General features: G+C 44.2%; 2 protein-coding genes across 5 annotated transcripts in view; both read right to left on the bottom strand.

Annotated features, from left to right (window-relative positions):
• Slc7a6 (solute carrier family 7 member 6) overlaps nt 1-13,920 on the bottom strand; it is a 33,390-nt gene that overhangs the window by 4,854 nt on the left and 14,616 nt on the right. For all 4 annotated transcript variants that reach the window (XM_036188757.1, XM_036188754.1, XM_036188758.1 and 1 more), the window contains 5 exons: nt 5,578-5,703; nt 2,466-2,610; nt 1,723-1,846; nt 1,379-1,482; nt 653-749 (listed from right to left, as the gene is read on the bottom strand). In XM_036188757.1, the coding sequence (XP_036044650.1) occupies nt 653-749; nt 1,379-1,482; nt 1,723-1,846; nt 2,466-2,610; nt 5,578-5,703 (596 nt within the window). The remainder of the gene's footprint in view (nt 1-652; nt 750-1,378; nt 1,483-1,722; nt 1,847-2,465; nt 2,611-5,577; nt 5,704-13,920) is intronic.
• Nucleotides 1-13,920, bottom strand: part of Prmt7 (protein arginine methyltransferase 7) — an 87,268-nt gene that overhangs the window by 61,166 nt on the left and 12,182 nt on the right. The window lies entirely within an intron of this gene.

The raw sequence follows: 13,920 nt of genomic DNA, 5'->3' as shown, positions 1-13,920 counted from the left end.
GCCACCACTACGTGGCTGGGACTAGCTTTCTAAGACAAAGTCAGACTTACTTAAACTCAAAAAATAGACAATTTCCCCACCTGTCTTTTCACCCCAATGCATCACTACAGGATTAAAAAAAAAAAGAAAAACCCCTTCTGAAGCAATATAAGGGAGGCTGAGGGCGAGAAGTCTAAAGCAGTGGTTCTCAACCTTACTAATGCTGTGTGGCACAGTTCCTCGTGTTGTGGTGACCCTCAACCACAATATGATTTTTGTTGCTACTTCATAACTGTAATTTTGCTACTGTTATGAATCATAATGTACATATCTAATATGCAGATAGTCTTAGGTGACTTTTGTGAAAGGGTTGTTCAATCCCCCTTCCCCAAAGGGGTCTCGACCCACAAGTTGAGAAGCACTGATCTAAAGCTCAAGAACAGATTAGGCTATGTAAGAAGGCCTTGTCTGGGGCAGGGGAAAATTAATGAATAGTGGGCTAGTAGTATAGGACAGTGGTAGAATGCCTGTCTCATATATGGGGTCCTGGGTTCCATCCCAAACACTACTGAAATGAATTGTGCTTCAATCTTGGAACAAAGCCTAAAGTATAGTGTAAATTAGGAATCCTGCATAAACCTGCCCAAGCCCACATTCTCCCAGCAGAGCTTACATTGAACAATAAAGCAGGCACAGGTGTAAAGCGTTCAATATGTATCATGGACAGGAGGTTCGGGAGGTGGCCCTCACGAGAGCCGACGAAAAACAACCTGTAAGAGTATGAAATGTGTCAGCAGTAGCAGCTTTTACTCAACCACACTCCTCAGACAAACTAAGCTCAGAGCCCCAGACAAAAAGTCAGGGGACAGCCTCTCATGCTTCATACACACCCAGCCCATTACTCATACTACCCACAAATGTCTTCAACTATTAGCACCTCACCACTATCCAGGAATGCTCATCCACCATTATCCATTAACTACTCCAGGCCCTCAGCAACAAAGCTCACTACCACCCACCAACACTCCCACTTCTGAACTAGATAATGCACCAACATCCCACAGACATTGTGTGTTTCCACCACCTAATGCCATTCCAATCCACCCCACTAGGAGTACACCTATTCTGCCATAGTACAAATTTACAGCTTCCACAATGGCCTTTTTTAAAAGATAAGGTCTCCTATGTAGGGATGGTTGGATTCAAACTTTAGATCCTCCTGTTTCAGCTGGTATTTGCAGTCTTTGTTTTAAAAGCCAATCATGGGGGTTGGAGAGATAGTACCCAGTTAATAGTATGTACTACTCTTGCACAGGTGCCCCTGTAACTAGAGTTATAAATGGTTATGAGCTGCCACACAGGTGCTAAGAACAGTCTATCATCAGAAAGGCCAAAGTACCTTGATGAAGCAAAGATGGATGCATTTAAGCCCCCAAAGCAGGACAGGGCAACGGCAATGGGGATGGTCCAGCTGAACATGCCAAATGTCTGGTCAGCAAATGTCTGAGGCAGAGCAAAAGGACACTCAGTATAGGACAGAGTTTTGTAATCCTCCTCCTATATCTATGATCTCTGGACAAAGGCAGTCACTGCTTAAATGCCCACCCGCTGACCCATCCAGACCAATCCCTCACACTATAGAGCTAGAGTCGCTGCAGAAAAGAACTGGACCATTCAGGAGCTAAGCACCATGTGATCCTCATGAGATGGACAGGAGCAAATGAGGACCCCCAGGAGACTCACCACAGCCACGGCATCACTCTTATGGACATCCTGAATGTTCAGCACTGTGTAATACGCCACATTTGTCAGAATGTAGATGAGTGTCACAATTGGCATAGAAATCCCAATGGCCAAGGGCAAATTTCTGTCAGGACAAGTGAAATAAAACTACCTAGAACCAACCTCCCCCGAGAATGAAAACTCATTCAGCACCCACTAGAATTTTCTACCACTTAACAGTTCATTTTGCCAGGTCTTTGAGACGGGCTCCTCTTCCCCACATACTCCCGTGCTCCTGGGCACTTTCCACTGAGAAAGGGAGAGCACTTTCTCTGAAAGGGGGCACATGATTAGGTCAATGAGTCACATGTGGCTTCTAACATTCTAGCATCTCAGGATCAATGCAGGAGCATGATCCTCTGGGAACTAGAGAGCAGGCTGGGGACAACTTGGGCAGCTGAGGCCACAGTCTCACCACCACGGAGGCAGGTCCTGCCACCTCAGTCCTGGCCGGGTTTGCTGCTGCCCTCTAGAGACCTCTCCTCTAGGGAGGGCCCCGGGTTCTTTTCCAATGGAACATGAAGATGAAAGCCAAGGGCTTTCCCACATTCACTCACTCCCATCCTAGCCCCTAATGCCTCCTTAACTGGAGGAGAGCAGGAAGAGGGGATAAGAGGCAGAGGGAGGAGGTACGAGAAAAGGGCAATAGTGCCCATCATCAGCAGGAGTTCCAGCCAAGATGGAGAGTGTGATCTCGCCTTTACCTTTCTGGGTTTTCGACTTCTTCTGTTACAAAATTAAGGGTGTCCCAACCTGAGTAAGAGAAGAGGGCAGAGTAGAGGGCAAGAGAGAGGTTTCCCACATCCCACAAGGAACCCTCAAAGGCATCCTGAAAGTGCTCAGTGTGTCCTGTGGGGCAGAAGTGGGTGGGAGACCAGGTAAAAGGAAGAGAGGGGAGGAATATGGAGAAGATAAAGGATTTAGAGGGAGAATTAAAATGATGAAAGAAAAGAGAAAGGGGGGAGGGCAAGGGAAGAAAGAACAAAAAAACATCATTTAATACCAAAAGAACAACAATCAGGAACTCCTTGCACCTCACCACCCCACCTACTCTCTCAGGTTAAGTTTTCTTCAGTAAAACTAGATGATCTCAAGAAAACAAAAGCATTACTGCCTAATGTAGATATAACCGTCTTATTAAATAAGAAACACAGAGCCAATTGCAGAGTTAATAGCCAAGAGGTCAGAGCAATAGCTGAGAGCTGAAAACCTTCCCCTTCACTGCTGCTCTGTCTTTCCTCTCCACAAGAGAGCTACTTCCTGTGTCCTGTCTTTTATACAGACTTTCTGTTCTGCCTTCTCATTGGTTGTAAACCCAGCCACATGACCTCCTCGTCACTGCATGTCTGCAAAGACCTCCAGGTTGTCTATGGTTGGTATTGAGATTAAAGGCGTGTATCGCCATGCTGGCTGTATCCTTGAACACACAGAGATCCTGCCTAGCTCTGCCTCCCAAGTGCTGGGATAAAAGGTGTGTGCCACCACCACCCAGCTTCTGCTATGGCTTGCTCTGACCCCAAGGCAACTTTATTAATATACAAATAAAATGACATTTCAGTACAAATATCACTATATTTCCCCTTTTACAGGCTGCACTCCGGTTAACACTTCTTCCAAGGCCCTGAGGAATTTCCATTTCCAGAAAGGGACCTCAGTTCTTGCTATTTTGATCTCACTAGTCATTTGACACCAAGAAGTAATTTCTACTGACAGCCAGACCTTCCCGTGGGTGGGCTTAGCTCTGATGACTGTACAGTTTGGACTTGTGGGTTTATCAGCCTCTTGGGGAAGATCCCATCACTCTATTGCAGTGGTTGTGGTGTGGTTGTATAGGGCAGGAAATCTGAGGCTAGAGAGTAACTGATGTGTTCCTATCTCTGATTGGGCCTTCGGAGCTCCAACCCAAGCCAAAGCAACTGCCATCTTCTCTAGAGGCCTCTGAAGACTACAGACTTGAAAGCCTACCTAGCTGCTCAGGACAGACACCGAGAGCATGGAGTTTTTAGCAAGAGTAAGCCTTTTAAAGTGCTTGTCATCACCTGCAGCAAAAAGCCTAGATTTAGGAGTAGAAAGAAGGCTCAATGGCCAATCACTTATAACTCCAGCTCTAGGCGGGGAGAAAAATATTAAAAAGAGAGCCTACACCCAGATCTCAATGTGGCAAAAAGATGTAAGTGTGCAGCAAGAACTTCCAGGGGTATCAGCCACCGCACACAGCAGTGGTTCTCCAAGGCACACATTTTGGAAGAAAAATTACTCAATAGCCCAACTTTACTCTAAGATACTCCTGAGATTTCAAGGACATCTAGATGCCTGACTGTAGTTACTCAGTAGTAGTGCACACAAATTTCCTGGGCTAGCTGCCTGAGAATTGCTTAGGGTACTTCATAAAAGCATAGCTTTGGGCTGGAAGAAGCAATTGTCTAGCATGCATGTAGACTTCGGTCTCTGGTCCTCAGGACTGTGCACACACAAGAACTTTTATACTTTTCAACTTCATATCAATGGGTCTAGGATGAAGGACTCAACTCCCCAGGTTTGGGAATGATAAAATAGGGGATTGGCTGTTAAATGCAGAAGATATTCTTCGATGAAGACCTTTCAGGACATCTAGGGAAGCCCATTAGCCTCAGTCTACTCTAACCCCAGGATGAAAAAAAGCTTTCAAGAGCTAATATGTAGCTGGACATGTTAGTATATGCCTGTAATCCCAGACTTGGAAAGCTGCAGCAAGAGAATCAAATACTCAAGGCCACTGGGCTATGTGGTAAATTATAGGCCAACCCAAAATATACTGACAGCTTGACTAGCTGAGTTAACATAGTATGCACACACAAGCCAGGTAGTGGTGGTGCACACCTTTAATCCCAGCACTCAGGAGGCAGAGGCAGGAAGATTTCTGAGTTTGAGGCCAACCTGGTCTACAGAGTGAGTTCCAGGACAGTCAGGGCTACACAGAAAAACCCTGCCTTGAAACCCCCACCCCAAAAAAAAAACATAGTATGCACATGGTCCTGGTTACATCCATAGGGGAAAAAAAAGAGAGAGAGAGAACTAAAGAAGTAAAGAAAGAAAGGGAGCCAGGCATAGCAGTGCATTCCTTTAATTCCAGCACTTGGGAGGCAGAGGCAGGTGGATCTCTTGAGTTCGAGGCCAGCCTGGGCTACAGAGCGAGTTCCAGAACAGCCAAAGCTGTTACACAGAGAAACCATGTGTCAAAAAAAAAAAAAAAAAAAAAAAGAGAGAGAGAGAAAAAAGAAAAGAAAAAAAGAGGAAACAAAAGCCAACATAGGAAAGACAATACCCATTTCACAACATTCTGACATTTTGTCAAGAGCTGGCTTTGAAAGATTCCTCAATACAATGTTTAATACAAGTCCAGACAAACAATAAAATACTGCAAAATGACCATGCACCCCTTCCCTACTGCCTCTCCTCTAGGAAAGTCAAGTTTTCCCACTCACTACTTACAGACTACAACCAGGAGCCAGTAATCTATCCCCCTAAATGACTTCTATGAGTAACCCGATTATACTCCAAGTTTCAAGAACTCCTAGGACCTTTGCTAGCTTCCTAAAATGCTGTTTCCAAAGAAGTCCTGAGCAGAACCTGACATTTGACATGTCCAATTGGCCAAGCTAGCCTGGCTGATAAAACCCAGGAAGATATTCAGAACCATCTCTCACGTTCACTGACAACACTCTAGAATATACTCAAAATGTTCTGAGAGATGAAGCTAAGTCCCCATATCCTCCTTGGGGAGCCAAAGAGGTTCCAGGAGACATTGACCCTTCTTCCCACCTCAGCCCCTCTTACCCTGGCACAGTTTAACAAGGCCCATGACAATGATGGCAATGAGTGCCAGGACCTTGGCATACGTGAATGTGTCTTGTACTCGTGTGCCCCACTTGACATAGGCACAGTTCACAAATGTCAGCAGACCTAGAAGGAAAACCATAGTATCACTGGCAGGCTTGAGCTGAGCACACAGACCCAACTTCCCTATAGAAAGCATTTTTCTACCCTCACCGCCTAAGTTAGAGGAACAATGGGTCAGTGAGAACTAGAACAGGTAAACAGGAGGAGCAGGACACAGGCCAGCTCAGCACCTATAAATGCCCTACACTGGATCCAAAGATACTAGGGCATGCATGAACACATACATGCTCTAAACTGCCAGAACCATTTTTGGAAGTGTTCCCCAGCACCAAGAATGGTTGGCCTCACTTCACCCACTCTTTCCCATCCAGATTCCACAAAAACCCATTAACAAATAATATAAATTTTAATATTGATGATCGATCATCCATGTTCTGTAGTATGTGTGTCTGCTATATCCTGGACAATTTCAGAGGCATCCTCACTATCAATTCTAACAATTCCCCAAATACAGATGTTTGTTCCCCATCTTACAGGGTGTGGACTGCATGGTGACCATTGCTGCTTGACAAAGTCCCAGCATTTTGACACTGCAGACCACACTTCTCCAGCACCTTTTTACTTTCATTTTTAATGAGTCTCAATACTAATGCCTTTCCCTTTGGGAAATTTTGTGTGGGCTTCATTAAAGGATAAAAGTGTGTACAATGGTAGCCTCTCTAAACAAAAGAATCCTTTGGAGCCGGGAGGTGGTGGTGCAGAGGCAGGTGGATCTCTGTGATTTCAAGGCCAGCCTGGTCTATAGATCAAGTTCCAGGACAGACTCCAAGGCTACAGAGAAACCCTGTCTGAAAAAAACAAAAAACAAAAACAACAAACAAAAAAAGAACCCTTTGGGGAAAAAAAAAACTCCCCTCACCTTGGAACCAGGAATTCCAATGTACCCTCCTAATTACACCAAACAGGAAAGTTAAGAGATTTACTAAACACACCTGATCCCAAGAAAGAAATGCCTACAACTCAGATCCAGAGCCTGTGGCCATTAAGGGCAAGAGTTCAGCTAATAAATACAGAGAAATCAGAATGGTAAATTATAAGGGGAAAAGATCTTCAGGACTTTCCCTTTAATGGAGCATTATGAGGGGAACAGGCCCATACAGTAAGACTAAGAAACTATTGTATAGTGTCTGCTCCCCAGCAGCACTTATACATGAGGAAACTAAGGCTGAAAGAAGCTATCACTTCTAAGCTTGCATTCCCAAGTCCAGTGATCTCCCTACGCCATTCCAATGTAAACCTGCTAATTGTCAGTAGGTCCTATGGAGAATAAACCTTCCTGAGAGCTTCTTAGGCTCATGTCATCATCCCCACTACCTTTAAACTCCATGCTCAAGTACCTCAATAACACCTAAACCCTGCAGATTACTGATGGCTGTGAACTGCTATCTGATTGAGGATTAACTCACAGATAGAGAACTCTGTCCCTGAAAATAAGGACAGTTTTGATCTAGGGGAGAACATGAGATCATCCAAGGGCTTCTACAGCAAGAAGGAACATAGTGACACTTAGAAGTACTGTCCCAAGCTTACAAAAACAAAAACTTAAAATATATACCTTGTGGAGCACGGCAGTGGTGGGGCATGCCTTTAGTCCCAACACTCGGGAGGCAGAGGCAGGCAGATATCCGTGAGTTCGAGGCCAGCCTGGTCTACAGCGTGAGTTCCAGGACAGGCTCCAAAGATACACTGAGAAACTCTGTCTCAAAAAAAAAAAAAAAAAAGGGCTGGAGAGGTGGCTCAGAGGTTAAGAGCATTGGCTGTTCCTCCGGAGGTCCTGAGTTCAATTCCCAACAACCACATGGAGGCTCACAACCATCTATAATGAGATCCGATGCCCTCTTCTGGTGTATAGGCATGCATGCCGAGAGAACACTGTATACATAATAAATAGTAAATCTTTTAAAACAGCACCCATAGACTCATATATTTGAATGCTTAGTCATGAGGGAGTAGAACTCTTTGAAGAGTTGAAGGAGGAGGATTAAGAAGTGTGGCCTTGTTGGAGGAAGTATGTCACTAGGGGTGGGTTTTGAGGTTTCAAAAGCTTATGCTAGGCCCAGCCAGGGTCTTTCTCTCTCTGCCTGTGGATTAGGATGCAGCTCTCAGCTACATCAAACACCATGAGTGCCACGATGCTCCTGCCATGATGACAATATTCCTCTGAAACTATAAGCAAGCTCCCAATTAAATGCTTTCTTTTATAAACTGTTACAGTCCATTCTCTCAGCCACTTGTACGTACTCACCTACTTATTCCTTTAGGTGTACTCTCCCTTACTTATGCCAGATACACACACAAAAGGTTTCCTCCTCTTGCCACAGTCATCACCGACATCTACTTCCAAGGTCTAGCTCAGCCCTTACTCTCTCTGAAAATCTTCCCCAATTATACTGGGCAGTCCAAGCTCCTTCTCATCTTCACATTCCCACTTCACAGTACTTTAGTATCCAGTCCTGGGAACATCTGATTCCAGGTATCTCATCTTGTTTCTGAAAGACCACAAACTCAAAGGGCAACAGCTTATATACAGTCTGTCTAAAGCTCACAGTCCAGCAAAGAAGGGAATTGATGAGCCCTGGTTGGAGGCAAGGTAACAGCTTTAGTTAACAGCCAGTTCCTGGGGCAATTCTCCACTCAAAAGAACGGTGTCCAGGGCCAGCTGTAAAAGTGACCAAATGTGACAGAATAGGCTCTATTGTGTTTTAAGAGCTTCTTTTAATATGCTGTCAAATAGGGCTGAAGAGTTGGCTCAGCAGTTAAGAGCACTTAGCTGCTCTTCCGGAGGACCTGGGTTCAATTTTCTGCACCCACATGGCGACTCACAACCACATGTAACTCCTAGTTCTAGGAAAACTGATGCCCTCTGACCTTGATGAGGACCAGACACATATATGCCAGCATATACTCATACACATAAAATAAAAATAAATATTTAAAAAAATAGCTGAGTGTGGTGGTACATGCCTTTAATCCCCAGTACTTAGGAGACAGAGGCAGGGCAATTTCTGAGTTCGAGCTTAGCCTAGTCTACAGTATTCCAGGGACAGCCAGGGCTACCCAGAGAAACCCTGTCTCAAGGTGGGAGGTAAGTGCTGCCAAATAGTACAGGTGCACACCAGTCAGTCATTTAAGGTGGACACATAATGAAGCACTTAATGGAGTTGGGGACACAATGGTTAAATGGGTGGGAGAGGGATACCCCAAAGGAATGTGTGCTGCTGAAAAATCTTCATGGGGATCAACTGTTGATCCAAGTTTTCTCTCGGAGTGGGGATTTAACTCAGTGGTAGAGCGCTTACCTAGCAAGCACAAGGCCCTGGGTTCGATCCTCAGCTCAAAAAAAAAAAAAAGTTTTCTCTCTGGCTAAGCCTGAATCAGCTAACATACATAGTTAACAGCCACCAGTTAACCACAGGCACCAATACAATAAGCACATTTTGAGGTACTTGTGCGTCTCCTTCTTAGGACTTGCTCTTTTTTCCCCTATCAGAGGTGGATTCAAGCTAGGCCTCCAAGTTATCCTTCCCAGAATGCCAAGAAAGTCAATCTATCTAATAGCAACAAGGTCCTCTGAGAGTCTAGAGATGCACCAAGTCAAAGACCATAGAAGCCCTAACTAACAGCAGAACAGAAACCACACGCAGAGGAAGGAAACAGGACTACAAAATTAGAAAAAGGCATGAACTTGTGAGAAAAAGACCGAAATGTACAGAAATGAAAAGACAGAGTCAAGAGACGAAGATGAGGTAGACACAAAGAAAGGGAACAAGGGAGAAAGACCAAAACTGAACACCCCAGGAGAGACACAGAAGCCTAGCTGGACTCCCAGAATAGGCTTCATAGCCGTCAGCCCAAGTGCACCTCCGACCTCCCTCTAGTCTTCTGCAGTCTTCCTCCGGGTGCGGCCTCGTCTATGCACAAGTGACTCCGCCGATCCTGCAGTGGAGAGTGGCTGACTCCATTAACAGAATGAGTGAGGCATACCTCAGTCCCTGCAGGCCCAACGGCCAGCTGAATAGACACAACATACACGGCCAGTAAAGCTGACTCTGAGGAAAAGAATGAAGAGCTGGAGAGGAAAGGGCCTTTTCTCTATGGTAGTCTTTCACGTTTATTCACCAAGCACATATGCCTCTTTCTCAATGAAAATAGTTAATGAGCCACAACACACTTGCCAGAGAGAGCAAGCCAGTAGGATGAAGTCAGTCAAGTTTCTTGGACACAAAATTTAATAAACACTCCTCCTTTCTCTCCCTCTCAGGGAATCAAGCACAGGAATTCCAGAGTAAGTATATCCTCAGAGGCTGGCCCCAGGCACCTAGCTTGCCTCATGCTCTCAGTCCTGCCAAAGAACACAGTCTACCAAACAGAAGCCAAGTCCCTTGACTACTTGCCTGCTTCTAATTAGTAAACAAAATTTCACCACAGACCCACACCCCTTATGCTTCCAAGATCGCCCAGCCCCATCCAGCTCACCAGACAGTCCGGAGGCCAGGTGCTCAGACTCCAGGGATACGACTCGAACCCTCCAGCTTTCCCTCTTTTGATCATATTTCTACGGTAGACCTTTAGGATAATGACCTATCTGCAGCACTGCTTCCCAAAATTGTTATCCCAAAAATGTCTCCAGATGATGCCAAATGACACATTTGAGCCAAACTAACCTCCCACTGAGAACCTAAAGTCTTACTTATTTTTTGTTGTTGTTGTTTTGTTTTATGGTTTTTCCAGACAGGGTTTCTCTCTGTAGCTTTGGAGCCTGTCCTGGACTAGCTCTGTAGACCAGGCTGGCCTCGAACTTACAGAGATCCACCTGCCTCTGCCTCCCGAGTGCTGGGATTGCAGGCGTGCACCACCACCGCCCAGCAAGTCTTACTTACTTTAGGATAAGTATGACAACCTGAAATCCCACCACCACCACCAATTGCTTAGATTTCCCTAACTGTAACATGAGAATGGAGTGGGATGCAGAAGGAAAGGCGTGGCTGAAGCAGCAACATCTTCAGGGGTCATACCTTCAGAGGTCAACAAAGCAGTACAAATGTGAGGGCTAGAAGAGAGCGTAGCAGGGCTTGCTGCCCTTGCAGAGGACCTGAGTTTGGTTCTCAGCATGAAGGTGAGCAGCTTACCATCACCCTTACCACTGACTCCAGGGACTCCAACACCCTCTCTGGCCTTTGTGGGCACTGGCATACATGTGAAACACATTTACACTTCACACACACACACACACACACACACACACACACACACACACAGGCAAACAAATCTTAAAAAATAAATAAATAAAAGTAGTACATAGCCAAGAATAGAAATGCACACCTCTAATCCCAGCACTAAGAAGGCAGAAGCAGGCAGATCTCTGTGAAGTTCAGGTCAGCCTGGTCTACACAGAAAATTCTAGGCCAACCAGAGCTATAAAGTGAGACCTTATCTCAAAAAAAGAAAAAGAAAAGAAAAAAAGCAATGCAAATGGGCAAGGCAACAAGTCTGGTTATGAAGAGAGAACAGGAAACTGCAGCAGTGGACTGGGAAGCACATACTACATTTAAAAGTAGCAACAGCTATGTGAACAGGTTACTACCTGAGAGGCAGGAATTTGGATTCCAATTGTCAGAACTCTTGATTTTTCAAGAGAAAATGTGTGCTCTAATTTTTTGAATTGTGTTTTCTATTTGTCATGTTAGAGACATGATCTTGCTTTGGCTATGTACCTCAGGCTGGCCCAGTCTTCACTATATAACCTAGACTGGCCTTGAACTCAAAGCAATCCTTCTGCCTCACCCTCCCAAGGGCTGAGATTATAGGAATGTGTTACTATACCAGTCTAAATTCCAATTTTTCAAATGCTAACAATTAATTCAAATTATTTAAAACACAGTGAACGGTAACGATAGAAAGAGAAATATAATAGTGAATACAATGGAAGTACATTACATACATGTATGAAAACACAATGAAACCCATTATTTTGTATCAATATATACTTTAAAAAATGGGGAGAGTCAGAGATTTATAATAAAACTCTGTCTCAAAAAAACAAAAATAAGCACTTGGGAGGCAGAGGCAGGTGGATCTCTGTGAGTTTGAGGCCACCCTGGGCTACCGAGCGAGATCCAGGAATGGCGCAAAGCTACACAGAGAAACCCTGTCTCGAAAAACTAATGAATGAATGAATGAATGAATAAATAAATAAATAAATAAAACAGGGAAAGATCAGAGTCACATGTGTTCCCTCTCTTGCCATGTGAAATCCTGTGCTGTCTTGGGACTGAACTGGCAAGAAGACCATCATATTTGTAATCTGTTGACCTTCAACTGGAATTGTGACTCTATTTATTATTTTTTTTAATGATTTTTGTTTGGTTTGTTTGTTTTTGGAGACAGGATTTCTGTGTAGTCCTGGCCGTCCTGGAACTCACTCTATAGAAGAGTCTAGCCTCCAACTCAGAGATCCACCTGCCTCTGCCCTCCCCAACCCAGTCCTGGGATTAAAGGGGTATGCCACCCCCCCACCCAGCTGAGCCTCTTAATTTAAAAATAAAAAATTAAGACAGGCATGGTGGCCCATGCCCGCAATCTCAGCACTCAGTAGACTGAGGTAGACATGGATTATTTACCAAGTTCCAGGCCGCCCTGGTCTACAGAGTAAGAAATGAATGAATGAATGAATGAATGAGCAAGCAAACAACTAAATAAATAAATGAAAACTGTGCAGGCCTAACAAAGCTATCTGTGGGCCAAGCCTGGCCCTTGAGCAACTAACTATCTTACAGCCTCTACCCCACAACTGAACATATGAAGTCTTCCTGAATCCTATATTCTAAAATGAAACTTGGTCTAGCCTAGCATAGATATAACTTCTTTTAAAGAAAAAAAGACCTAAAGCCAGGTATAGTGGCACATGCTTTTAATCCCTACACCTGGGAGACAGAAACAGTTTAAGGTCCACCTGGTCTACATAGTGAGTGCTAGAACTGTCAGAGTTACACAATGAGACCTTGTCTGAAAAATAAATAAAATTTAAAAATACTTATTTTTATTATTTTTAGTTACGTGTATGTGTGCCTACACATGGGTTATGTGTACTTGAGTATAGGTTACCATGGAGGAGAGGCACTGGTTACCCCTGGAGCTAGAATTATTGAGATGTGAGCCACCCGATGTAGGGACTTAGAACTGAAATCAAGTCCTCTTAGAACAAACAGTAAGCACTAAGTGTTTTGGTTTTTTTAAGGATTTTTTTTAAAGATTTATTTATTTATTATGTATACAGAAGAGGGCACCAGGTCTCATTACAGTTGGTTGTGAGCCACCATGTGGGTGCTGGGAATTGAACTTAGGACCTCTGGAAGAGCAGCCAGTGCTCTTAACCTCTGAGCCATCTCTCTAGCCTCTCGCTAGAAATTCTTTGTGCAATCTCCCAACCAACAAGGTGGACTCTACTGTCTCAATTTCCAAACTTCATTCTCCAACCTCTCTAAAGCCTCTCATGCAAGATCCAGTGCAGATCTTTCACTTTCACCTCATAACGTTTGTCTCCTGAGATCATGCTGTCTCCGTGCCATTCCAAGCGGTCTCTCTTCACCACATCCAAGCTCTGTTTAAAGTTGAGTCTATGACCTAAGTTCCAAGGAAGGAAATAAGCAGAATCCCAACACCTCATTGGTTAGAGTGCAACATGGTTTTATGACTTGTCTTTACTTCTAACAAGTTCATGCCCTCAGATCTGAATTCTGGAAATGCCTGAGTTTCTGCGACAGGGAGTTCATAATACCGGTCCTGAGAAATCTGGGTAAAAATACACCGTGAGTGAAAGAGGACCAGAAACCCCATGGCTATATTTCAAAGAGGTGATGTCACTGCTTCAATCAAAATATAAATTGTTGGAAAATATAAATTCAAGAAAACATGGGAAGAATCAAAACGGGGTGGGTAGGCGAACAAATGAAAATAATCTTCTATGTGTCAAAAGTTATAGGGCTAAAGAAACAGCCCAACATTCAACAGCACTTGTTACTCTTGCAGGAATCAGGTTCAGTTCCCAGCACAAACATGGTGGCTCATAGCCATCCCTAAGTCTAGTTCTGGGGGATCTGGCCTCCTACGCTGGCCTCTGAGGGTACCAGATACATATGCATGTGGTGTGGTGCAAAACACTTACATACATGTATAAAATAAAAAATAAATAAATCTTAAAACAAACAAACAAAAAAATCC

Source organism: Onychomys torridus, chromosome 5, assembly GCF_903995425.1.
Source record: "Onychomys torridus chromosome 5, mOncTor1.1, whole genome shotgun sequence".
Taxonomy (NCBI): Eukaryota; Metazoa; Chordata; class Mammalia; order Rodentia; family Cricetidae; genus Onychomys; species Onychomys torridus.
Note: the sequence above shows the minus strand (reverse complement) of the source record. Positions and strands in the feature narration are given on the sequence as shown.